We start from the raw sequence: 25012 nt of genomic DNA on the forward strand, positions 1-25012 counted from the left end.
GATTCTGCTGCATAACTACAATACCATTATCATGCTTAATTCCATAATAGTGCCTGGCATCCAGTTCAAATTCAAATTTCCCCAGTTGTCTAAAGGTTATTTTTTGTAGCTGGTTTCTTTTTTTTCGGGACAAGGATTCAGTAAGTTCACATGCTGCATATTGCTGTAGCTCAGCAGTCTCCTAAGGTCTAGATTCTAGAATAGTCCCCTTGTTTTCTTTTGTTTTCCATGACATTGACTTTTTTTTTTTTTTGACAGAGCCTTGGCTAGAGTGCAGTGGCGCGATCTCGGCCCACTGCAACCTCGGCCTCCCGGGTTCAAGCTATTCTTGTGCCTCGGCCTCCTGAGTAGCTGGGATTACAGGCACCCACCACCACACGCGGCTAATTTTTTTGTATTTTTAGTAGAAACAGGGTTTCGCCATGTTGCCCAGGCTGGTCTTGAACTCCTGAGCTCAGGCGATCTGCCCTCCTCAGCCTCCAAAAGTGCTAGGATTAGAGGTGTGAACCACCGTACCCAACCCCATGACAAAAACTGAGTTTTTGAAGAGGCTAGGCTAATTGTATTATAAGATTTCCCACTCTCTGGATTTGTTTATTTCTTTATGGGATCCTTTAACTCCTTCCTCTAACCCTTGGGTTGCCCCGGGTTGCCCCACTCTGAGTGGATTAGAGGCTCATTGGCTCCAGGTGACAGCGTGTAGAGACAGTGCCCCATAGCTGCTGTGCACTTGGTGTAGCACCAGCCCCATAAGCATAATAATGCCAGGTGCTTCTGTTCTCCATCCCCGAAACAATATGGATTCTCATTTCTGATGAAAATTTACAAAGGGAAAAGAAATAGGAAGAAACTATTATTGGCGGACCTAGAGCTAATAAGTATGCAGGCTCTTGGCATTGCATTGCAGATTTCACTTCAGTAACACCGAGGAGTCTCAGGCCGCCCCAGGGTCCACAGCAGGCAGTGATTTGATGTCCTGCCGAGGCATCAGTCCTGGATGCACATGTGAGGTGTAGAGGAGGCACCCAGCTGGTGTGAGCTCCGCCCCTGCCCAGCATTTGACTCAGTTCTCTCTGTATCTTCACATCACACCTAGCAAGCTCTCAGAAAGAGATAAACCATTTCTTTGTTAAGAAACCAAACCAGGCTGGATGCGGTGGGTCACACCTGTAATCCCAGCACTTTGGGAGGCCAAGGCAGGCAGATCACCTGAGGTCAGGAATTCAGGACCACCCTGGCCAATATGGTAAAACCCCGTCTCTACTAAAAATTAGCCAGGTGTGGTGGTGTGCACCTGTAATCCCAGCTACTGAGGAGACGGAGGCAGGAGAATCACTGGGACGTGGGAAGCAGAGGTTGCAGTGAGCTGAGATCGCGTCGATGCACTCCAGCTTGGGGACAGAGTGTGAGACTGTCTCAGGAAAAAAAAAAAAAGACGACGACCAAACAAAACAGGGCACCAAAATGAAGGTGTGCTGTTTTGCTGGCCTCAGTGGCAGGCACTGGTAGGCCACAGCCATCAAAAACTTGGGGGTTTATGAGGCGTTCAGGGCGTATCCCTTGTGAGTGACAGGGGTCTGCTCCAGCAATACCAGATGGGCTACCCTGGGAGCCATCTCAAGACCAGAATCAGTCCATTCTTGCGTCTGATGCTAAGTAAGAGATGCTGCTTTTTAACCGCCAAGGGCATTTCACTCTGCCCTGGTTTTATCACGGGCAGTAAAAGGTCAGCAGGAAAGGTTGAGCTTCGAAGAGAACATCTAGCTTTGTTGGAATATGAGCCTTGTGAACCTACAATGCCCAAGGTAGCTGACTTCAGCAGAAGTGGGGAAGTTTAGGTCCTTGCTACTCAGAGTGGTCCTGCGGTGCCAGCATCGCCAAGCCTGGGGGCTGCTAGGAAGGCGGAGAGTCTCAGGCTGGACCTGGACCCCCTGAATTTGAATCCGAGTGTCGACAAGCTTCCCAGGCAATGCATATGCATGTTAAAGTTGGAGATGGCTGTTGCAGAAGTGCTGACTAGTGCCCAGTCTCACTGGACAGTGCCTGAGTCACCGGTCTGCAGAGTGGAGCTGGGTTCTGGTTTATTTGTGCTCCCCCTGCTCCCCATGGTCTGCAAGAGCCGACAGAGCAGACGTCTGAGGGTGAGCTTGTCTTTGGAGTTGATCCTCACGGATCTTTGGTGCTTCTCCACAGTGTTTGGGCTTGGGCCCCCTGCCCCAGAGAGCGACGCTGCGGTGGCCTTGACCCTGCAGCAGGAGTTTGCACGGGTAGGAGCATCGGCACATGATGATAGCCTGGAGGAAAAAGGGTTGTTCTTCTGCCAGATTTGTCAAAAGAACCTCTCAGCCATGAACGTGACCCGAAGGGAACAGCATGTAAACAGGTGGGGGCAGCGTGGGCCGTCACCTCTCCCATGTACGTGACCAGAATCCCCGGGCACCCCAGGGCTGGAGTGGGGATCTCCACACCTTACTGTGAAAATAGCACCTCAGCTTTGTTGTCAACCTACCCCTTTTTAAAAAATAACTTTGTTGAGATATAATTCACAGAACATATAGTTCACCCATTTATTCACACAGTTGTGCAACTGTCACCACAATCACTTTGGATTATTTTCATCACCACCAAAAGAATCTCCACACCCATTAGCAGCCACTCCCTATTGCCCCTCTCCGCTGACAACCACTAATCAACTTTCTGTCTGGATGGATTTGCCGATTCTGAAATTGCACAGTTGTCCTTTTGTGTCTGCCTTCTTTGACTGAATATGTTGTTTTTGAGGTTCATCCATGTTGTAGCATGGGACAGGCTTCATTCCTTTTTGTGGCTGAGTAGTATCTCATTGTATGGATAGACTGTGTTTTTTTCCCATTCTTAGATGAGGAATATGACCGTGGTTTATCCTTTCATCCATTGACTGACATTTGGAGCATTTCTACCCTTTGGGATTGTGGATAGAGCTGCCGTGAACATGGGTTTCATGTATTTGTTTGGGTACCTGCTTTCAGTTCTTGGGGGTCTATACTTAGGAGTGGAATTTCTAAGTTATCATGTAATTGCATTTAATCTTTCCTTGCTTTATTTAGCCAACTTTGCTAACAGATACCTAAGTGTAGTGTCCAGGGGCTGACTGCCAGGAGACGGAGTCAGGCTGTGTGGAGGGATTAGCTTTGGGGAACTTGCTTTGACCACAGCACATCCATGATGACCTGGACCCACATGTGCTCCAATCCACATTCCCGGGGAGGGTGGTTCTCCTGTATTAACTGTCTTCCTTCAGGTGCCTGGATGAAGCCGAAAAGGCACTAAGACCTTCCGTGCCTCAGATCCCTGAGTGCCCGATTTGTGGGAAACCATTTCTGACCTTAAAGAGCAGAGCCAGCCACTTGAAGCAGTGTGCTGTGAAGATGGAGGTTGGCCCCCAGCTCCTGCTGCAGGCCGTCCGGCTGCAGACAGCACAGCCTGAGGGGAGCAGCAGCCTGCCAGTGTCCAGGTGAGTCAACGAAAAGGAAGAAAACCAAGCCAAATATTGCTGTGTGCACTCAGGGCTTTTTCTATTTAAAAAAGCTTTTTATGGGCCGGGCGCAGTAGCTCACACCTATAATCGCAGCACTTTGGGGGAGGTCAAGGTGGGCAGATCACCTGAGGTCAGGAGTTCGAGACCAGCCTGTCCAACATGGTAAAATCCTGTCTCTACTAAAAATACAAAAATTAGCTGGGCGTGGTGGCGCATGCCTGTAATCCCAGCTACTTGGGAGGCTGAGGCAGGAGACTCACTTGAACCCAGAAGGTAGAGGTTGCAGTGAGCCAAGATCACACCACTGCACTTCAGCCTGGACAAGAGTGAGACTCCGTCTACAAAAAAAAGAAGCTTTTTATGGTGGAGGAAAAAAGAGCCCTCTTTCATTCTGGAAATGAAACACTTAGGGTGGAAATCAGGCACAGTCTAGAAGGGAGTGAGGAGGGGACAGAGTCTGCATTCTGGAAGGCTCTGGACCTGCCCCTTTAGGTGGGTGCAGAAACGATCATCGCACTATTTTCCTCAAGGTCCTTCCTGAGTTTCCAATCCCATGATCCCGCAGTCGATACCCTCTAGTGCAGGGGTCCCCAACCCCCTGGCCTCGGACCAGTACCCATCTGTGGCCTGTTAGGAACCTGGCCACACAGCAAGAGGTGAGCAGCGGGCAGGCAAGTTTTACCACCTGAGCTCCGCCTCCCGTCAGATCAGTGCTGGCGTTAGACTCGTAGGAACACAAACCCTATTGTGAGCCGCGCATGCATGGAATCTTGGTTGAGCTCTCCTTATGAGACTCTAAAGCCTGATGATCTGAGGTGAAACACTTTGATGCTGAAACCATTTCCCCGATTCGTGTCCCATGGAAAAACTGTCTTCCATGAAACCAGTTCCTGGTACCAGAAAGGTTGGGGACTGCTGCTCTACCACATCTAAGAATTTGGTAGTCACTTTACTCCATCCATTTCATGGCTGTATGGCATGGTTTCCACCTCAGCGCAGTCCAGTTTTCACACTGTTAACATAAGATTATTCAGCACAGTTCAAAGAGTTGGTGATTGGCCAGGCACGGTAGCTTACACCTGTAATCTGAATACTTTGGAGGCCAGGGCAGAAGGATCACTTGAGCCCAGGAGTTTAAGACCAGCCTGGGCAACATAGCAAGACCCATCACTACAAAAAATTAAAAAATTAGCTGGCTGGTGCTGCACACCTGTAGTCCCAGCTACTTGGGAGGCTGAGGCGGAAAGATCACTTGAGTCTGGGAGGTCAAGGTTGCAATGAGCTGTGATTGCACCACTGCACTCCAGCCTGGGCGACAGGGCAAGAACCTGTCTTCGTAAAACAAAAACAACAACAAAGTTGGTGAAACAGAAGATTTTTAGAGGCCCTGCTCACAGCCAGGACACAAGTCCTCAGCATGCAAACCACAGCCACACAAGTGCCAGAGGGCTGGCCCTGCTCTACCCTGTCCCGCTGCTGAGGACGCTAGAGCTGACACCAGGTTCATAGTGAACAAAGGCAGCTTGGACCTTTGACTCCTCCAGCTTTGAGACCGCTGTCAAGAGCAAAGGGAATGCCAAAGGCGATGACTCTGTCCCGCCCACTGCTTTGCACACAGGTCATGGGCAGCCGAGCTGAGTTGGGGCTGAGATGGCAGAGGGCAGAAGGGATTCTCTTGGCAGGGGAGCCCATCTATATTTAGCACCTCCACACCAGCATGGTAGGGGTGCAAGCCTTGAGGCCTTAGAATAGAGGTCATCTAAGCCATTGCTTCTTTCTTGTCAGGACCATACCAAAAGCACCTGCTCAGATAAAGTATGTCTGCTTTTTAGAATACCTCCAAGTACTGAAAGTAGATGTATGTGGATCCATTTAGAAGGTTGTTAGAGGCCGGGCGCGGTGGCTCAAGCCTGTAATCCCAGCACTTTGGGAGGCCGAGGCGGGTGGATCACGAGGTCAGGAGATCGAGACCATCCTGGCTAACATGGTGAAACCCCGTCTCTACTAAAAATACAAAAAACTAGCCAGGCGTGGTGGCGGGCGCCTGTAGTCCCAGCTACTCGGAGGCTGAGGCGGGAGAATGGCGTGAACCCGGGAGGTGGAGCTTGCAGTGAGCCGAGATCGCGCCACTGCACTCCAGCCTGGGCGACAGAGCGAGACTCCGTCTCAAAAAAAAAAAAAAAAAAAAAAAAGAAGGTTGTTAGAGTAGAAAACTACAGGAGCTGGATGCCCTTGTGGGGTCTTTGAACCCCTCCCTCCCCCAAGGCCAAGCCTATGGTCCTCAGAATGCATGCCACGGCCAGAGTACCTCATACTCTTTCCCCACAGTCCAAACCTGGCCTGCTGGGGAGTGAGGAGGGGACAGAGTCTGCATTCCCCTCACAGAGGCAGGGTCCTGGGCTGCCCAGGCGGCTCCTTTCCCACTGGGAGGCTGTGATTATCCAGGTTCCTAGGAAGGTGAATTTGAGCCATCCCTGGCCCCGTGGAGAGCACGGGCTTTTGCAAAAGCCAGAGGCATGACTGCAGTGCAGGGAAGGTGGGCCCGGTTTGTGCTAAGTTCCTTTGTCGCCTCTGCCCTCCTCCTGCTCAGCTTGTTGGGAGTCACCCAGGCAGCCTAGGTTCTCTCCAGCTGAAAACTCCTGTTCATTTCCTCCCAACCAAACGCACTGCTGCCCACTGAAAGTGCAGAGTCCCGTGGCGGCTGGTGTCATGTCGACCATTGGCAGCCTAAGCTGGGAAGCCCTTCCTTCTGGCCATGGGCAGAGGCACTGCCCTGAAGCCCCTGCAGGAGGGAAGGGATCCTTTTCTGCTGGTGTGGCCAGGACCGTGTAAGGAGCATCGGAAGTATGGATGGGTGAAGGTGGTGGGAGTCCAGGGAGCCTGCTTAGAGCCGTCGACTGTTGACTCCATTGGACGAGCTTAGCCACATGAGGATGTGCAGGTACCACAGATGGCTCTGGACATCTGCCATGAGCCTGCTGGACAGCAGCACGTGAAGGAACCCAGACCCTCCCATGCCTGGACCATGTTGAACTTTTGGCCTGTGATTGAATGAGTTCACACAAGGCAATAGAAGTGGGGGATGCGTCTGCCTGGCAGGTCCACATCCGTCACTTTTCTCTCAGGCCCAGCCCTCTCCAGGCCAGTGTGACCAACCTGAGAAGCGTGCACTCCTCTAGCCCCAGCAACTTTTCTTTTTGGCTGTCTTCTCGCTTCAGTGATCACGGTGGAGGTCTGAAACGGAGGGGACCCGCCAGCAAGAAGGAGCCACGGAAGAGGCGGAAGGTGGACGAGGCACCGTCCGAGGACCTGCTGGTGGCCATGGCTCTGTCCCGGTCGGAGATGGAGCCGTGTGCGGCTGTGCCAGCGCTCAGGCTGGAAAGTGCCTTTTCTGAGAGGATAAAACCAGAAGCAGGTTTGTGTGGCCAGAACAGTGGCCCTGGGAGAGACCACCGGCGGGTCCCGGGGGAGTGGGCTGACTCCACCGTTGATGGTGTCGCTTTTGTTTCTCTCTAGAGAAGAAAAGTCGCAAGAAGAAACCCCCAGTGTCTCCCCCATTGTTGTTAGTCCAGGACTCTGAAACCACAGGCCGACAGATAGAGGACCGTGTGGCCCTGCTCCTCTCTGAGGAAGTGGAATTGTCTAGCACGCCACCACTTCCTGCCAGCAGGATTTTAAAGGAAGGGTGGGAAAGAGCGGGCCAGTGTCCTCCTCCACCTGAATGCAAGCAGAGCTTTCTGTGGGAGGGCAGTGCACTGACTGGGGCCTGGGCCACAGAGGCCTTCTACACGGCCAGGCTGGTCCCTCCCCTCGTGCCCCAGCGGCCTGCCCAGGTGAGTCCCTCCCCTCAGGCACATGGGACAGGCTTTTGCGGGAGGCCGGCGGTCCCAGAACTGCAACACTGGGTATCCACAGCCAGGTGATGGAAAGTCCAGGAAGAAAAGGCAGAGGCGGGAGGAGGCCAGAGGGGTGCTTGGTGGCTGCAGCTTTCTTCTCTGTCCAGCAACTACTCTGGGTAGGATCAGGGAGGACCCTTGGTTTCCACCAGAGTGTGTTCCTGGAGTTTGTTGAAAATGCAGAGTCCCGGCTGGGCGCGGTGGCTCACGCCTGTAATCCCAACACTTTGGGAGGCTGAGGTGGATGGATCCAGAGGTCAGGAGATCGAGACCAGCCTGGCTAACATGGTGAAACCCCGTCTCTACAGGGTTTTTTGTATCTAAAAAATACAAAAAAAAATTAGCCGGGCGAGGTGGCGGACGCCTATAGTCCCAGCTACTCGGGAGGCTGAGGCAGGAGAATGGCGTAAACTCGGGAGGCGGAGCTTGCAGTGAGCTGAGATCCGGCCACTGCACTCCAGCCTGGGCAACAGAGCGAGACTCCGTCTCCAAAAAAAAAAAAAAAAGCAAGAGTCCCAGGCAGCTGGCAAAATGCCTCAGACGGAGCCCGGGAACCTGCATTTGAAACACACGCTCCACACAGTCCTGCAGCAAGTGTCCTCCTGCCATGGACTTCAGGAGGGTGGCAGGCCTGGGCCCCCCTGGCCTGACAAGCCTTTGTGCAAACAGATGCCAAGGCCTGGCCTTGGCTGTGACAGAGGAGGAGCATGCTGACATGAGTGCTGGGGAAAAACGTCCCAGGACTGCCCCGGGCTGTGGCTGGAGCTCCGTCCCCACAGCCCACGTCCTGCTCTGTAGTTTTAGGTCCAGCCATGCATACCACATGTGACGGCTTCTGCAGTGTGTGCGTCAGTGACAGCGACCACACGGTCACTCTGCTTACCGGCTTCTTTCAGGGCCTCATGCAGGAGCCTGTGCTGCCGCTGGTGCCACCTGAGCACTCAGAGCGAAGGTCACCCGCTCTCCACGGCACCCCCCCTGCAGGCTGTGGCTCCAGGGGACCGTCGCCTTCGGCCAGCCAGAGGGAGCACCAGGCCCTGCAGGACCTCATGGACCTGGCGAGGGAGGGACTGAGCGCCAGCCCGTGGCCCAGCAGTGGGGGCCTGGCTGGCTCGGAAGGGGCTGCAGGTGAGATGCTGGGTGGGACTCTAGGGCCAGCCCTGCCCTCCTGGGCCTCCCTTCCGCGCGGCTGAGGCTGCTCTTGTGCCGCTGTGGCGGCAGCTCTGACCTGGTGGGAGAACACACAGCCTCTGGGCGCTTTCATTTTTTCTCAAAGGTGAATGTGGCGTTGACAACTCTGTCATGATTTTCCTTCCACTTTAACCAAAGACAGAACTGTCTGCCCACAGCGAGTGAATCCTCTGGGTGAACTGTTTTGCTATTCTCTTACCTCCCTGGTCGGGTGCGGATCACAAGGTCAGGAGATCAAGACCATCCTGGCTAACACAGTGAAACAGGGCGTGCGGGTTTGCTTTGCATGAAGGTGTCCTCGGGAAGCAAGCGCCTCTCAAGGCACCGCAGGGGCCGGCTCAGCCCATGGTCAACGCTGTCTTCTTGGTGGTGGAGGTGGCTGGGCTGTGACGTTCCTTTAACCTGTGAATGCTCTGCTCAGGGTTGGACGTGGTGCCCGGCGGCCTTCCTCTGACTGGGTTTGTGGTGCCATCGCAGGACAAGCACCCGGAAAGGGGCGGCCGCACCTCGGTAAGGACTGGCTCTGTCCCACGCTCTGTGGTCCTGGCCACTCCCGCTTGCCACGTGTGTGATGGGGTTGGCTCACCGCTGGCCTCTGGCCCCCAACGCAAGTGCAGGGGCCTCTCAAGAAGGTCTCTGCTTTCCAGAAGGCTGCCACATCCTGACATTCGTGAGCAGAGCCACGGACCCACAGCTGCCCCGGCGCCCCTCTAGGGGCTCTGCCACAAGGCTTCTGCCTTTTCTGTCTGTGACTCCGTGGGGCACCTTGGGGCTGAGGCCCCAGAGCCTGCTCTGTCCCGGGTCCCAGGAGTGTAGAGGGACTACAGTTTCTCAGCGCGGCTGCCCCATCCAGGCACACTCTGCTCGTTCCTCAGTAGCTGCGAGCTCACTGAGGGCTTGCTGTCCCTCCCCTCTGTGCAGGTCCGGGCTGGGCTCCAGAGCACAGCTGAGCAGACTGGCCCGGCCTCCCTGTCAGTGTGCTGTGTAGGGAGGACCCAGGGTGGGAGCTGGCTTTTCTCTAGAGTGGACCTCCTCCCATTTGCATGTCAGTGTCAACCAAGCACTTCATGCCAAGGCCAGCCTAGGGACATCATCACATACTGGACCCGGCTGTCCTCTTGGCCAGGTCCCCGAGCTGCTTGGACTCAGGGTGCTTGTCCATCACAGGGGACGGGTGCACCTCCTCAAAGCCTAGGTATCCGACAGCCTGGCCCACACAGTGCAGGAGCTGCCAGCGCTGTGAATTCACATCTAGACCCATGTCTGGCCTCTCCACGGGCGCCAGGGAACCCACTGGCAAGAGCCAGAGGAACAAGCTAGTGCTTTGCTCTTCTGTGCTGCTCAGGGCCTTAGGGTCACTCGGAGGTTGAGCCCATCGTGGGAACCATTTTGGAGAGGAAAGGAGAACGCAGGTCCTGGCTTCTGGCCCACCGTAACGCCACCTCCATGCGGGGAGATTCCCACTGCCCCAGCAGAAGAACAGAGGTGGGGAGGTGACGGCTCTTCCTCTCCTCCCGCTTCAGCTCTCCCTTGGGCTGCTGGTTGCTGACTTTGGTGCCATGGTCAATAACCCACACCTGAGTGATGTCCAGTTCCAGACAGACAGCGGGGAGGTGCTTTACGCCCACAAGTTCGTGCTTTATGCCCGATGCCCGCTCCTCATCCAGTATGTAAGTATGCAGGCCGCCGTGTGCCCTCCTTTCCTCTCTCTCCCTCTCTAATCCTGCCTTTCTCCAACCAGGCCTCCCCATGTCTCAGATGCCCTTTCTACCACCCCCATCTCCCTCACTTCCTGCCCCACAATGTTCTCACCTCCTCCCTCCCACCCATCCCTTTCTCTAACACACGGAGAAGAGATACAGACCCACGCTTGAGGTTAGGAGTGGGTGTGAGGGGTGGCCTTAGAACTGGGAAACATCGGCCGGGCGCGGTGGCTCAAGCCTGTAATCCCAGCACTTTGGGAGGCCGAGACGGGTGGATCACGAGGTCAGGAGATCGAGACCACCCTGGCTAACACGGTGAAACCCCATCTCTACTAAAAAATACAAAAAACTAGCCGGGCGAGGTGGCGGGCGCCTGTAGTCCCAGCTACTCGGGAGGCTGAGACAGGAGAATGGCGGGAACCCGGGAGGCGGAGCTTGCAGTGAGCTGAGATCCGGCCACAGCACTCCAGCCTGGGCAACAGGCCAGACTCCATCCAAAAAAAAAAAAAAGAACTGGGAAACATCAGTGTTTTGTTCTGTTGAATGAAAATCCATTGTTTGGCCGGGCGCGGTGGCTCACGCCTGTAATCCCAGCCCTTTGGGAGGCCGAGGCATGCGGATCACAAGGTCAGGAGATCAAGACCATCCTGGCTAACACAGTGAAACCTGTCTCTACTAAAAATACAAAAAAATTAGCCGGGTGTGGTGGTGGGCATCTGTAGTCCCAGCTACTCGGGAGGCTGAGGCAGGAAATGGCATCAACCTGGGAGGCAGAGCTTGCAGTGAGCTGAGATCACGCCACTGCACTCCAGCCTGGGCAACAGAGTCAAAAACAAAAAAACAAAAAAGAAAATCCATTGTTTCCCAGAATTGTTTTCTCTTTCCTCTATTTGCATAATTACAAAAGCTCATAATTGATCTCTTCAGGGATGAGTTGCTGATGAACCTTCTGCTTTCTGACTGAAGGCATTTGACTTGAGTGTGGGCAGGAACTCAGGGAGCTATTCTCAGTCTCTGTCAAAGTTCTGGAGCCCAGTTGTGTCTATCAGGAGGACTCTAACTGGGTCCTAGAATATCTAGTCCCAATACGATTTGACAAAAGAGGAGTGTTAGGCCTCACCTGTAAAATTATTGGCCAAAAATCTGCATAAACAGTGCCTAATGCTTTTCCTGGGGCATGGAGCTGCTTATAAGACTAGGGACTGGGCACGGCAGCTCATGCCTGAAATCCCTGTACTTTGGGAGACTAAGGTGGGAGGATCCCTTGGGGCCAGGAGTTCACGACCAGCTTGAACAACATAGTGAGAGCCCATCTCTACAAAAAAAATTTAAAAATTAGCCTAGGTGCTGGGCGCAGTGGCTCACGCCAGTAATCTCATCACTTTGGGAGGCCGAGGAGGGTGGATCACCTGAGGTCAGGAGTTTGAGACCAGCCTGGCCGACATAGCAAAACCTCGTCTCTTACTGAAACTACAAAAAATTAGCCGGGCATGGTGCTGGGCGCCTGCAATCCCAGCTACTTGGGAGGCTGATGCAGGTGAATCGCTTGAACCCAGGAGGTGGAAGTTGCAGTGAGCTGAGAGCTCGCCACTGCACTCTAGCCTGGGCAACAGAGAGAGAGTCCAACTCAAAATAAATAAATAAAAAAAATAATTACAATTAAAAATTAGCCTAGGAGTTCAAGGCTGCAGTAAGCCATGATCACACCACTGCACTCCAGCCTGGGTGGCACGGGGAGACACTGTCTCTAAAGAGAAAAATAAAAAGACTAGTGACTTGCAGGACACCCCAGAGCGTCTCCTTTGCTCCAAGTTACAAGTGTCTGGTCAGTAAACCCTCTGTGTTGCATTTCACCTTCAGGTGAACAATGAAGGCTTCTCCGCTGTAGAGGACGGGATTCTGACCCAGCGTGTCCTGCTGGGTGACGTGAGCACTGAGGCCACCTGCGCATTCCTGCACTACCTCTACACCGCGGACACTGGCCTTCCTCCTGGCCTGAGCTCTGAGCTGAGTTCCCTGGCCCACAGGTCTGGATTGCTCCCCAGCCTTTGAAATTAACTGACGAGGACTGGCAGGTTGACAGCTCTGGGGAGGGTTGTGCTGCTGCAGAGGGCTCGGGGCTTCGGGGCTGAGGCCGAGAGAACTAACAGTCCTGTGTATACCTTTTAATCCCAAGTTCATGACCAGCGATGACCCTGTAGAACAGGGCGTGTTAGGTGAAAGTCAGGCCAGAACTGACACTTGCAGGGGTGCCAAGCACTGGATCAGGAAGACTCTATTGAGTCCCGTGGTTTTTAACCCCCTAGGTGTGATAGAGAATGGCCCTTGGCCACAGTGCCCCCCAAACACTGCTGCTCAGTGATCGTTCCACTGCTAGACCTGAACAATGGCAGTCCTTTCCAGAGTCCCATAAAACGGGCATGGAGAGAATGCTTAGGCTGCATCCTAGATGCCGCAGCTCCCCTGGCTTGCCCAGCCAGCATCTTAGGAGCGAGGCAGCAGCACAGAGGGACAAGTGTGCCTCTGGACAGGGCCTGGGTCGCTGATCCAAGCCTGCGTCCTCCCTCTGCTGCTTTCTTAGGAAAGGAACAGCTCAGCCTCTGGGGTTGGAAATATACTGGCTAGGCCACAGAGCCTTTAAGCAGGTGGCTGGCTGGCTTGCCCATTGGCCTGGGCTGATGCAAGGACTTGGTCTGCTGTGGATTGTATCTGATGCCATGTCTTTTCATTTATGTTTTATTTTTTGGAGAGATGGAGTGTCGCTATGTTGCCCAGGCTGTTCTTGAACTCCTGACCTCAAGCAATCCTCCTGCCTCTGCCTCACAAAGTGCTGGGATTATGGATATGAGCCACCATGCATGGCCTTTTTTATCGTTTTAGAGACAGAGTCTCTTGCGGTTGCCCAGGCTGGAGTGCAGTGGCATGATCACAGCTCACTGTAGCCTTGAACTCCTAGGCGAATTTTTACATTTTTTTATAGAGATGGAGACTTTCTATGTTGTCCAGACTGATCTCAAACTCCCGGCCTTGAGTGATCCTCGGCTTCCCAAAGTGCTGGAATTTCAGGCATGAGCCACCATGCCTGGCCCTGACGCTATGTCTTGAGAGCCTCTGAGGCAGCAGACTCCCCAGTTGTGTAACTCTGCCAATCACTGTTACCTTACATTCAGCCCGACACACCCCTTTATGTCTGCAGCTGTAGTTAGCAAGCCCTGCTTTAAGTGTTGTCAGTCTCTGGTTTCTGGAACGAAGTGGCCTGGGTGTTTCTGGCAAGGAGTGCGGGCTCCATCTTCAAAGGGAGCAGGGCCTGGGTCATGGTCATTTCTCCTAGTGAAGATTCTGTTCTGGTCTGCCACCCCACTGGGGTGCCCAGAGCCCATCCCCATGCAGAGTGGCAATGACCCTTGGGGTTTCATGTTGCAGGTTTGGTGTGAGCGAGCTTGTTCACCTGTGCGAACAGGTGCCTGTCACCACGGACTCAGGGGGCAAACCATGGGAGGAGAAGGAAGCCGAGAATTGCGAAAGCAGGGCCGAGAATTTCCAGGAACTCTTGAGGTCAATGTGGGCAGATGAAGAGGAGGAAGCGGAGACTTTGTTGAAATCCAAGGACCACGAAGAAGATCAAGAAAACGTGAATGAAGCAGAAATGGAAGAAATTTATGAATTCGCAGCTACTCAGCGAAAGCTGCTCCAGGAAGAAAAAGCAGTGGGAGCTGGCGAGGATGCTGACTGGCTGGAGGGTGGCAGTCCAGTTTCTGGGCAGCTCCTAGCAAGTGTCCAGGTGCAGGAACAGTCGGACAAGGTGGAGGAGATGGAGCCGTCGGAGCCAGGAAGAGATGAGGCCACCACCACCTGGGAGAAGGTGGGACAGTGCCCTCTCCCACCACCCCAGGGCCAGCGCTCAGGGGCATGGGGAGCAGAGGCCCCCGAGCAGGAGGCGCTTGGCCGTTCCAGTTGCTCCAGCCCTTCCAGGGGCTGCCGCGCAGAGAGAAAAGAAGGCCCCCTTCCGCACTCGGATGATGCCGGTGATTACGAACAGCTCTTCTCATCAACTCAGGGAGAGATCTCAGAGCCGTCCCAAGTAACAAGTGAGCCTGAGGAACGAAGTGGCACTGTCAGGGAAAGGGGGCTGGAGGTTTCTCATCGCCTGGCTCCCTGGCAGGTGTCTCCACCACACCCGTGCCGCTTCCTACTGGGGCCTCCCCAGGGCGGGAGTCCCCGCGGGTCTCATCAGCCTCATCGCACAAGCGGGTTGCCCCTGTCAACACCTCGGTCCCGTGGCGGAACTTCCCAGGTGGGCTCCCCAACCTCGCTGTCTCCAACTGTGCCATCAAAGCAGAAAAGGGACAGGAGCATCCTCACGCTGTCTAAAGAGCCAGGCCACCAGAAAGGCACAGAGCGTCGGTCCATGCTGGAGTGCAGAAATAAGGGGGTCCTGATGTTCCCAGAAAAATCTCTGTCCATTGACCTAACCCAGTCAAATCCTGACCATTTGAGCTCCACGTCTCAGAAATCTCCATCCAAAGTGAACAAAGACAACGAGGTCATCCTCTTACTGGACTCGGATGAGGAGCTAGAGCTAGAACAAACCAAAATGAAGTCCATTTCTAGTGATCCTCTGGAAGAAAGGAAAGCTCTAGAAATTAGCCCTAGGTCCTGTGAGCTGTTCTCCGTCATTGACGTCGATGCAGATCAGGAACGTTCCCACAGCCCACCAAGAAGGGAAGCTGCGCTGCAGCGGGAGGATGAGGGGGCGCTGCCGGAGAACCAGGGCTCTTTGGGCAGCAGAGGGGCTCCCTGGCTGTTCTGCGACCGTGAGAGCAGCCCCGGCGAGGGCAGCACCACAGACACCTCATGGCTGGTGCCCGCCACCCCGCTGGCCAGCAGAAGCCGCGACTGTTCTTCCCAGACCCAAATCAGCAGCCTCAGGAGCGGGCTGGCCGTGGAGGCGGTGACACAGCACACGCCCAGGGCCTCGGTAGGAAACAGGGAAGGGAACGAGGCTGCACAGAAGTTTTCCGTCATCAGGCCCCAGACACCACCGCCCCAGACACCATCCTCCTGCCTCACTCCCATCTCTCCAGGAACTTCTGACGGCAGAAGGCAAGGCCACAAAAGCCCTTCCCGTCCCCACCCTGGGGGCCACCCGTACTCCTCTCCGCTGGCTCCACGTCCCATCTCAGGGGACTGTGCCCACTTCAGCAGGCGGTTCCTGAAACACTCGCCGCCTGGGCCAAGCTTCCTGAACCAGACCACAGCGAGTGAAGTGGTGGAAGTCGGGGACAGTGACGATGAGCAGGAGGTGGCCTCCCATCAGGCCAACAGCAGCCCCCCGCTGGACAGTGACCCTCCAATTCCAGTTGACGACTGCTGCTGGCACATGGAGCCCCTCTCGCCAATTCCCATTGATCACTGGAACCTGGAGCGGACCGGCCCCCTGAGCACCAGCAGCCCCAGCCGCAGGATGAAGGAGGCCGCCAACAGCTGTGACTGCCGCTCCCCGGGACCCCTGGACACCACCCCCATCCGAGGAAGCTGCGCTGCCCGGAGGAAATCGCAAGTGGGCGCGGGTTCCCCGGGGAACAGCAGGCTGAGCTTTCTGAATTCGACTCTGTGGGACGATTGGGACGGGGAAGAGCAGAGGCCTCCAGAGACCCCTCCTCTAGCGCAGATGCTAAGCGTCGGTGGAGCTCAGAAGCCCGAAGGGTTAGAGACACCCAGTGAGTAGCCAGGAGAGCTGGGGAAGGGGACTGTCTTTGTTACTGTTTTACACTAAGTGGGTGTGGAGGTCGGTCATGAGACCCAGGGGCTGGCGGCGCTGAATGTCTGCTGACCTGAGGCACGACACTTCCGCTGCCTTCCAGACCCCTCCACGGTGGAGGAGAGCCAGGCTGGCTCTCACGCTGCACTTCTTAGCCAGTAAGTCAGTGTTTCCCAGACTTACCTGGATCCAGTGCTCACCTGGGCACGTGTTTAAAATCCACATCTACGGACCCGCGTCGAGTCCGAAGGCCGCGACTCATTCAGCAAGTATCGGCGTGCCTTAAGATCAGACCAGGGTGGTTCTTCAAAATACTAACTGCGGAACAGCTGTAGGACCCAGCAATCCCACTTTTACCTGTGTATCCAAGAGAATTAAAACAGGGGCTCAGATATGCACGTTCATAGAGGCGCTGTTCACAGTCGCCAAAAGGGGGAAGCAACCCAAACGCCCGCCAGCAGATGAACAGGGAGCCCAGCGCCGCCCATCAAGAGAACGGAATAGTGTTTGGCCACAACGAGGAAGGAGGCACTGCCACGTGCTACCGCGGGGACGACCCTGGAAAACATGCTGCCGGGTGAGAAGCCAGACACACAAGGTCATGTAGGTCTGCATTCATGGATATGAAATGTCTAGAATAGGCAAATCCAGAGAAAACTCAGGTTAGTGGTTGCCCTGGGTTGGAGGGAGGGGGAATGGGGAGTGACTGCTCCCCATTTTTGGGAGGTACAGGGTGTCCTTTTGGGGTGCTGAAAATGTTTAGGAAATGGATAGAGGTGATGGTTGCACAACAGTGTGAATACTTAATACCACTGAATTATTCCCTTTACGATTTCTTTATGTGAATTTCACCTCAATTAAAAAAAGAATCAGGTGGGACAAGTGTGAGAGGCTGTGAGGTCCGTTATTCCTGGTCCCCTCAGGTGCAGGAATGCCACGTCCCTGCTCATTTCAGTCCCTGGGGAGAGTCAGAGCTCCAGGTGTTGGCCCCCTCAGTGCTGCTGCTCCCGTCCAGGCACCTCCAGGGAGGGTCAGGAGGGCCGGGCTGGGCTGAGCACAACTGGGAGAAAGGCCAGGCTGTGAGTGAACACCGGCCTGTGGCCTGGGGGCCTGTTTCCTCCCAAATCCAGATGAATGAGGCGACTGACAGTGCCCTCGGCCCTCAGGGGCTTCAGAAGCACCTGGAGAGCTTCTTATAGCACCCGTTGGCCCAGCCTGCCCTAGAGCCTCGCTTCAGGAGGGTGACCAAGAATTTGCATTTCTAACCAGTTCCCAGGCAGTGCTGTGAGAACGGCTGCAGGAGGCTGCAGAGCAGATCTGAGGCGGGCTTCAGGATGATGCTGCGGCCACAGGAAGAATCGTGCCTTTCTCAGGAGACAGAACCTGCCACTTTCATCGGGGGCTCAGAGGGCTCCATGGTCATAAAAGGGAGAAGCAGCAAAGTCTGACTGTTCCTAATGTGTCACCAGGCTGGAGTGTAGCGGCGCGATCTCGGCTCACTGCAACCTCCGCCTCTCAGGTTGAAGGGATTCTCCTGCCTCAGCCTCCCGAGTAGCTGGGACTACAGGGGCCCACCACCACTCCCAGCTAATTTTTGTATTTTTAGTAGAGAAGAGGTTTCCCCATGTTGATCAGGCTGGTCTTGAGCTCCTGACCTCAGGTGATCTACCCTCCTCGACCTTCCAAAGTGCTGGGATTATAGGCATGAGCCACCTCGCCCAGCCTATTGTTTTTTAAAGTTACAGCTTTATTTAGATATAGTTCACATACCATAAAATCTACCCTTTTAAAACGGACAGTTCAGTGGTTCTTAGTACATTCACAGTGTTGTACAATTGTCACCACTCTCTAATTCCAGAACATTTTCATCATCTCAAAAATCCCGCACCCAGGGGCAGTCTCTCCCCTTCCCCTTCCCCAGCCCCAGCAACCAAGAACCTACTTTCTGTCTCTATGGATTTGCCTATCCTGGACAGTTCATATAAACAGAGCCGTGTATTACTAATGTGTGGCCTTTTGTGTCTCGCTTCTTTCAGTTAGCATACAGTTTTCAAGATTCATACATGTGGCACGGATCAGTATTTTATTCCTTTTTATTTATTTATTTTGAGACGGAGTCGTGCTCTGTCGCCCAGGCTAGAGTGCAGTGGCACGATCTTGGCTCACTGCAAGCTCCACCTCCCGGGTACAAGCGATTCTCCCACCTCAGCCTCCCGAGTAGCTGGGATTACAAGCGCCCATCACCATGCCATGCCCGGCTAATTTTTTCATATTTTTAGTACAGATGGGGTTTCACCATATTGGCCGAGGTGGTCTTGAACTCCTAACCTCAAGTGATCCACCCACTTTGGTCTCCCAAAGTGCTGGGATTACAAGCCTGAGCCACTGTGCCTGGCCTGTTTTTGAGTCAGGGGTCTTGCTCTGTCACCCAGGCTGAAGTGCAGTGGCACAATCACAGCTCATTGCAGCCTCGACCTCCCAGGCTCAAGTGATCCTCCCACCTCAACCTTCTGAGTAGCTGGGACTACAGGCAGCTGCCACCATGCCCGGCTAATTTTTTTTTTTTTTTAGTAGAGACAAGAGTCTTGCTATGTTGCCCCAGCTTTGAGCATACTGTCTGACTAATACCCCACTGATGGTATGCCACATTTTGCTTATCCATTCATCTGTTAGTGGACATATGGGTTGTTTTTACTTTGTGGTTATTAATAATGCCACTTGGGAATATTCATGTGCAAGTTTTCGTGTAGACAGAGGTTTTCATTCTTCTTGGTTCTATACTTAGGAGTGGAATTGCTGGGTCATATGGCAACTGTGTTTAGCATTTTGAGGAACTGCTAGACTGTTTTCCAAAATGACTGCACCATTTTAAATCTCCAACAACACTTGTTATTCTGTTTTTGTTGTTGTTGTTTGCTTGTCTTTTTGAGACAAGGTCTTGCTCTGTCGCCCAGGCTGGAGTGCAGTGGCGTGTTCACAGCTTGCTGCAGCCTCAACCTTCCTGGCTCAGGTGATCCTTCTGCCTCAGCTCCCAGAGAGCTGGAACAACCACAAACAGCTGTCCACATTGGTGGCTTTGGCCACCACACCCAGCTTTTTTTTTTTTTTGGTAGAGATGGGGTTTTGCCATGTTGCCCGAGCCCTCTGTGTTTTTTGTTACGGCCATCCTAGTGGGCGTGCAGTGGTATCTCATTGTGGTTTTGACTTGCATTTCCCTGATGACTAACGATGTTCGGCACCTTTTCACATGCTTATTGGCCATTTGTAGATCTTCTCTGGAGAAATGTCTGTTCACATCCTTTGCCCATTTTTTAACTGGGTTTTTTAAATTGATGAATTATTTTTTAAAAACAAAACTGATGTCTAAGCCTGTCTGAAGAGTATCAGTGTGGCCCATTGTCGCCTCAAGTTGTCACTGCAGGGCAGACATTTTGAAGTTTCCATGCCTAAGTTTTAGTCACATGCCAGGCTGTTGGGTTCAGCGGCCCCAGGAGCCACGTTCAGCCGGTATCCGTGTGATACAAGGTGTGGTCCTCAGTGCGTGCCACCGATGCCGTCATCGGGAAGCCCCTGCTCCAGACAGAGAAGGGGTGACTGTTGTTGCTTTCATGGAGCAAAACGATGCTTGGGTTACCTTCAAGTGCAGTATTCCTCTTGGTCACGCTACTGGGATCAGACATGGGCAATCCGTGTCCCTCGTGCTAAAACGTGTGCTGCTTTTGTTTTACCCAGAAGGTGTACATCGGAAGAAGGACTTGCCTCCCAAAGTGCCCATAACGCCGATGCCACAGTATTCCATTATGGAGACGCCGGTGCTGAAGAAGGAACTGGATAGGTTGGTGGTCTTCAAAGCTTGTTGCCCACAGTGGTGGTCTCCCTCCCACAAGTAACCAGGTTTCACACGCCTGGGGGCGGAAGGGTCCCCTGTGTGTTCTCTTTGGGTCTGGTGGATGCAGCTGGCTTGGGCTTGGGAAGAAAGGCCTGCAGTCGGCTCCTTAGGGAGCATGCGTGACTGCTGGGTGCCGGGTGAGCCGCCCAGTTCTCTCTGCGTACCATTCCCCAGGGAGGCAACACATGAGACTCCTGTATGTCACCCCTGGGCAGCAGGTCCCCATGTTCCGTGTGGATAGACATGGCCCTCTAGCCAGAGCAGTCTGAGTGAGGAGGCCTGATTTTTTTTTTTTTTGAAAGACAGAGTGTCGCTCTGTCACCAGGCTGGAGTGCAGTGGCACAATCCCGGCTCACTGCAACCTCTGCCTCCCGGGTTCAAGAGATTCTCCTGCCTCAGCCTCCCGAGTAGCTGGGACTACAGGCATGCGCCACCATGCCAGGCTAATTGTTGTTTAGTAGAGATGGGGTTTCACCATGTTGGCCAGGCTGGTCTCAAACTCCTGACCATGTGATCCACCCGCCTCGGCCTCCCAAAGTGCTGGGATTACAGGTGTGAGCCACCATGTCTAGTGGAGGCCTGATTTTTTAAAAAAGAACATTTAACTCTCACATCCACATGACACTCCTCTTACACTCGGGCACCCGGGGAAGCTTCTGCTGCCACCATCGCTCAGAACTGGGAGCAGCATATCTTTTGTTTATTTTTTATTTTTGGAGACAGGATCTCACTGTTGCCTAGGCTGGAGTACAGTGATGTGATATTGGCTCACTGTAGCCTCAACCTGCGAGGCTTAAGCAATCCTACCTCATTCTCCCTCGTAGCTGGGACTCCAGGCGACACCACCATGCCTGGCTAATTTTTGTATTTTTTGTAGAGACGGGCTCTTGCTATGTTGCCCAGGCTGGCCTTGAACTCCTGAACTCAAGCTATCCTTCTGCCTCAGCCGCCTGAAGTGCTGGGATTGTAAGTGTGAGCCATTGTGCCTGGCTGACAATGTTTCTTTTGGAATATTCAGAGTAAGCTTAGTTGGCGCCTAGAATAGACACTAACCTCTGATGCTCACAGAAGTCAGGCATCTATGGTTTGTCACACAAGCCATTCGCTGAATGCATTGGGCATCACTCTTTGCTAAGATGGGGAACATTGTGGAGTGTGGACCAGCTGTGTGGGTGGGTCCTGAGGCCCACCTGTCCCTCCGTCAGGTTTGGAGTCCGCCCTCTGCCTAAACGCCAGATGGTTCTGAAGCTGAAGGAGATATTCCAGTACACTCACCAGACCGTGGACTCAGACTCTGAGGATGAGAGCCAGTCCTCACAGCCGCTACTGCAGGCGCCTCGCTGCCAGACCCTCGCCTCCCAGACCTACAAGCCTTCAAGGGCAGGGGCCCATGCCCAGCAGGAGGCCACCACAGGACCCGGGATCCATAGGCCCAAGGGACCTGCTAAGACCAAGGGCCCCCAACATCAAAGGAATCATCATGAAAGCATCGCACCCGCACCCCCAAGCAGGTCGCCCACCAAGGAGGCACCTCCAGGCCTTGATGATGATGCCCAGCTCCCAGCCTCCCAGGAATCCGTGGCCACTTCTGTGGACGGCAGTGACAGCTCCTTGAGCTCACAGAGGTAACAGGATAGACGCGATGGGGTTAGTGGCCTCATGTATCCTCTGGCCCGTGGGTGTGAGGGTTGGCATGAGTGAGGCCTAATGGCCAATCTTCAAAAACCCCCATCACCTTCTGGGTTTGACCTATGGGAAAACCAGGTGGGTTTAGGGGGCTGGTTCCCTGCACAGGCCTCCTGGTTCCCGCCCCACACGCTGGACATTTCTGGCTGGGGCAGGATCCCGCTGGCGTAGCCTGCAGGGGTCTCTCAGGCCCGTCCTGCCTTGCTGGGGATCGTCTGCCACAGGCCAGGCTCCATGGGGCCTGTAGACACCCTCCTTCCTTCAAAGAGGCACCTGGTCTCAGGCGCAAAACATCCTGGCCTGGCCCTTTTCAGCTCTTCCTCCTGCGAGTTTGGAGCGGCGTTTGAGTCTGCAGGTGAAGAGGAGGAGGGCGAGGAGGAGGCCAGCGCCTCGCAGGCAGCCGTGCAGGCGGCGGACACGGATGAGGCGCTGAGATGCTACATCCGCTCCAAGCCGGCCCTGTACCAGAAGGTGCTGCTGTACCAGCCCTTTGAGCTGGGGGAGCTGCAGGCGGAGCTGAAGCAGAACGGCCTCCGTGTATCCTCGCGCAGGCTACTGGACTTCCTGGACACCCATTGTATCACCTTCACCACCGCCGCTGCCCGCAGGGAGAAGCTCCAGGGCAGGAGGCGGTGGCCTCGGGGCAAGAAGGCGGCGCGGAACTGACGGGGCGTCCCGACCCCACCCCACCCCGCCATCAGCAGCCCCCACCCCCACCATTTGCAGGGAGGACCTGGGACACCCGGTGTGGGTCAGGCCTCCACAGGCATTTCTGGGCCTGGGAACCACATCAGCTCTGCACTGTGATGATGACCACAGCCCAGTCCGAGGCTTCCTCCTCTGGGCTCTGCTTTCTAGGTGGCATTTGGAGCATGTCACCCACTGGATTTAGAGACTCCAGCCCCTTCCTCTGTCCATGCCCACAGTGTGTCTCCCTTTTTGGTTTTTGTTTTTTTTTTTGAGACAGAGTCTCGCTCTGTCACCCAGGCTGCAGTGCAGTGGCGCAATCTCAGCTCCCTGCAACCTCCGCCTCCCGCGTTCAAGCGATTCTCCTGCCTCAGCCTCCCAGGTAGCTGGGACTACAGGCACACACTGCCACGCCCAGCTAATTTTTTATATTTTAGTAGAAATGGGGTTTCCCCATGTTGCCCAGGCTGGTCACTAACTCCGGAGCTCAGGCAGTCCGCCTGCCGTGGCCTCCCAAAGTGCTGGGATTACAGGCATGAGCCACCACACCCAGCCCAGTGTGTCTCCCTTTAACCCAGTAGGGCCCTCAGGTGTCCCAGGGGGCAGTGGGCCATCACCAGCTGGCCAGGGCATAGCCTATTCTGCCACATTTGCCACCCTCTGAGCCCACCAGTCCTGGGCACAGCTGCCCCACACATCTGTTCTGAGATGGACATCAGGTCCAGCCTGCCCCAGCAGCCTGGGCCCGTCCTCCTTAGCACTCAGGCCAACCCCAGCCACCACCAGCCTGAGACCAGGTGTCCTCAGACTCCCTGCACTGCCACAGCCCAGGTGCAGCTCTCCTGGCCAGCCGTGCTACCCGGACGCTTGTCATTGTTACCAGCAGTCTCCCAACTGGACAGTGCACAAGGGCCCAGAACAACTCTGATGCCCGCAAAACAAACATGTTCACTAGCGGGTTCCACTCTTTGGGTTAAAGCTGCCTCCAGCCTCAGGAGCAGTGTGGAGGAAGATGAGGGCCAGGAAAGAAGGAAACCTCGGTCTCTCCATCCCTGTGAATGTCCTCGTCTGTTTCAAATACGGTGCAGTCAGTTTTATATGATGTGCAATAAACCAAAAAGGCTTTATTAAAATCTCCTGGCTGCCACACTCCAGGAAGATCACGAGGGAAACAGGTGGGAGCGGGAGACACCGTGGCCCTGAGCCCCCGCCCCACGCCTGCAGAAGCCCCCACCTTGCACCTGCCCTTTACTTCGGAGTAAGCTGGGCCTGCTGTCTCCTTATTTCAGTTCCTAGACCAGGGGTGCAGATGTTCATTAATCCCCACACCCACATCCAGCAGAGCCCTGGCCAGGTGCCAAGCTCCAGCCCCTGCTCCTTGAAGTGGGGCCCAAGCACCCCCAGCAGCTGCCTCAGCTGGGGGTTGCTAGAAAAGCGGACTCAGACCCCCGCCACCGCCCAGCCCACCACACAACTCACCGAGTCACCACGTGCCTTTACCAATGCGTCCAGTCCAGTAGAGGAGACAGACACTGGCCTATCCCGGCCTGGTGGGGGGTTGGGCTTCGGTGGCCTGAAGGGCCGTGTCAGGTACAGCCTCCCAGAACTGGGGTTTGTGAGCTGCGTCTTAGGGCTGAGCAGAATTTAGGGGGTGAAATGTGGTTTCTGGCACACATACTGTGTCCTGGCACGTAAGCCAGTGAAGAGGCCCCGGCTTCCCAGCTTACGGTGTCCGGGGCGGACAATTTAGAGCCTGAGATCAGCTGTGATCAATCTGAGGCTGGCCTCTGGCCTGTTTTGGAAGGCATCACGCGCTGCTTCCTTGATGGGCTGATCCCCCTCCCTGGTGTTAGGGAAGCAGGAGGGAGTGGTGAAGGTGGGGCACTCAGGGCCCCTGTCCGGCGTCGCAGGGTTTGTGGTTTGGACGCATGTGTTGTGTGCCATGACTTGAAAGTTCAGAACTTCAGGGCTGGTAAAGACGGGTTGGGGGAGGGGTTCCAAGTAGTTAACAAGCCAGGTTAGGAGCCTTGAGTGCACTGTGAGCCCAAGGCCGGGGGAGGCATGGCCTGGGGACTGGATCCAAGCCTCGCAGTGACCTTGGTTTCAGTTGGGGACGCTGGACACTTCCTGGGCCAATGGGCCAATACTGGGCAGAGGCTCGGTTTATGCACTGCCACCCGGCCAGGCGACTAGATGCTGGCCCTGAACCTGTACAAAGAAACATTTCCTTGTCCTGAAACAAGCTGTGAAGCAGCTGATGCCTCCAGAGGGAAAGGGGTTGAAGGAGTCACTGCAGGAGCCCACAGAGGTGTGGTGGCATCCAGGAGTAGACCTGGCCCCTGCCACGGGGATGACGCTTACCCAGGCAGCATAAAACCAGGTCCAGCTGACAGATGGAAAATGCCTTCTCACAGCACCCGCAGCAAGGCTGGCAGGCAATGGGGCCTCCTCGTGGACAAGGCGGGAGAGAATTCCCTTCCACGTGTGACTGAGAAGGAAGCTGGCAGCCCGGGCACGGTGGCTCCCACATATAATCCCAGTGCTTTGGGAGGCCAAGGCAGGAGGATCACTTGAGCCCAGAAGTTTGAGACCAGCCTGGGCAACATAGTGAGGCCAAGTCTCTATTTTGAAAACAATATTAAAAAAATTTCTAAAGGGGGTAAAAAAGGCTGGAAGCAGAAC

General features: G+C 54.7%; 1 protein-coding gene across 6 annotated transcripts in view; it reads left to right on the forward strand.

Annotated features, from left to right (window-relative positions):
- SLX4 (SLX4 structure-specific endonuclease subunit) overlaps nucleotides 1–23463 on the forward strand; it is a 29461-nt gene extending 5998 nt beyond the window's left edge. For 4 of the 6 annotated variants that reach the window (XM_021931701.2, XM_017953134.3, XM_017953136.3 and 1 more), the window contains 12 exons: nucleotides 2194–2383; nucleotides 3281–3493; nucleotides 6736–6932; nucleotides 7034–7350; nucleotides 8310–8541; nucleotides 9026–9114; nucleotides 10128–10274; nucleotides 12168–12334; nucleotides 13731–16027; nucleotides 19801–19903; nucleotides 21163–21582; nucleotides 21958–23463. In XM_021931701.2, coding sequence (XP_021787393.2) covers nucleotides 2194–2383; nucleotides 3281–3493; nucleotides 6736–6932; nucleotides 7034–7350; nucleotides 8310–8541; nucleotides 9026–9114; nucleotides 10128–10274; nucleotides 12168–12334; nucleotides 13731–16027; nucleotides 19801–19903; nucleotides 21163–21582; nucleotides 21958–22309 — 4724 coding nt within the window. In that variant the 3' untranslated portion in view covers nucleotides 22310–23463. Of the gene's footprint in view, nucleotides 1–2193; nucleotides 2384–3280; nucleotides 3494–6735; nucleotides 6933–7033; nucleotides 7351–8309; nucleotides 8542–9025; nucleotides 9115–10127; nucleotides 10275–12167; nucleotides 12335–13730; nucleotides 16028–19800; nucleotides 19904–20834; nucleotides 20885–21162; nucleotides 21583–21957 lie in introns of those variants that run through there. The other 2 variants (XM_017953135.3, XM_021931703.2) reach the window with 2 other exon arrangements.
- Nucleotides 23464–25012: the final 1549 nt, after the last annotated feature.

Source organism: Papio anubis, chromosome 18, assembly GCF_008728515.1.
Source record: "Papio anubis isolate 15944 chromosome 18, Panubis1.0, whole genome shotgun sequence".
NCBI classification, from domain to species: Eukaryota; Metazoa; Chordata; class Mammalia; order Primates; family Cercopithecidae; genus Papio; species Papio anubis.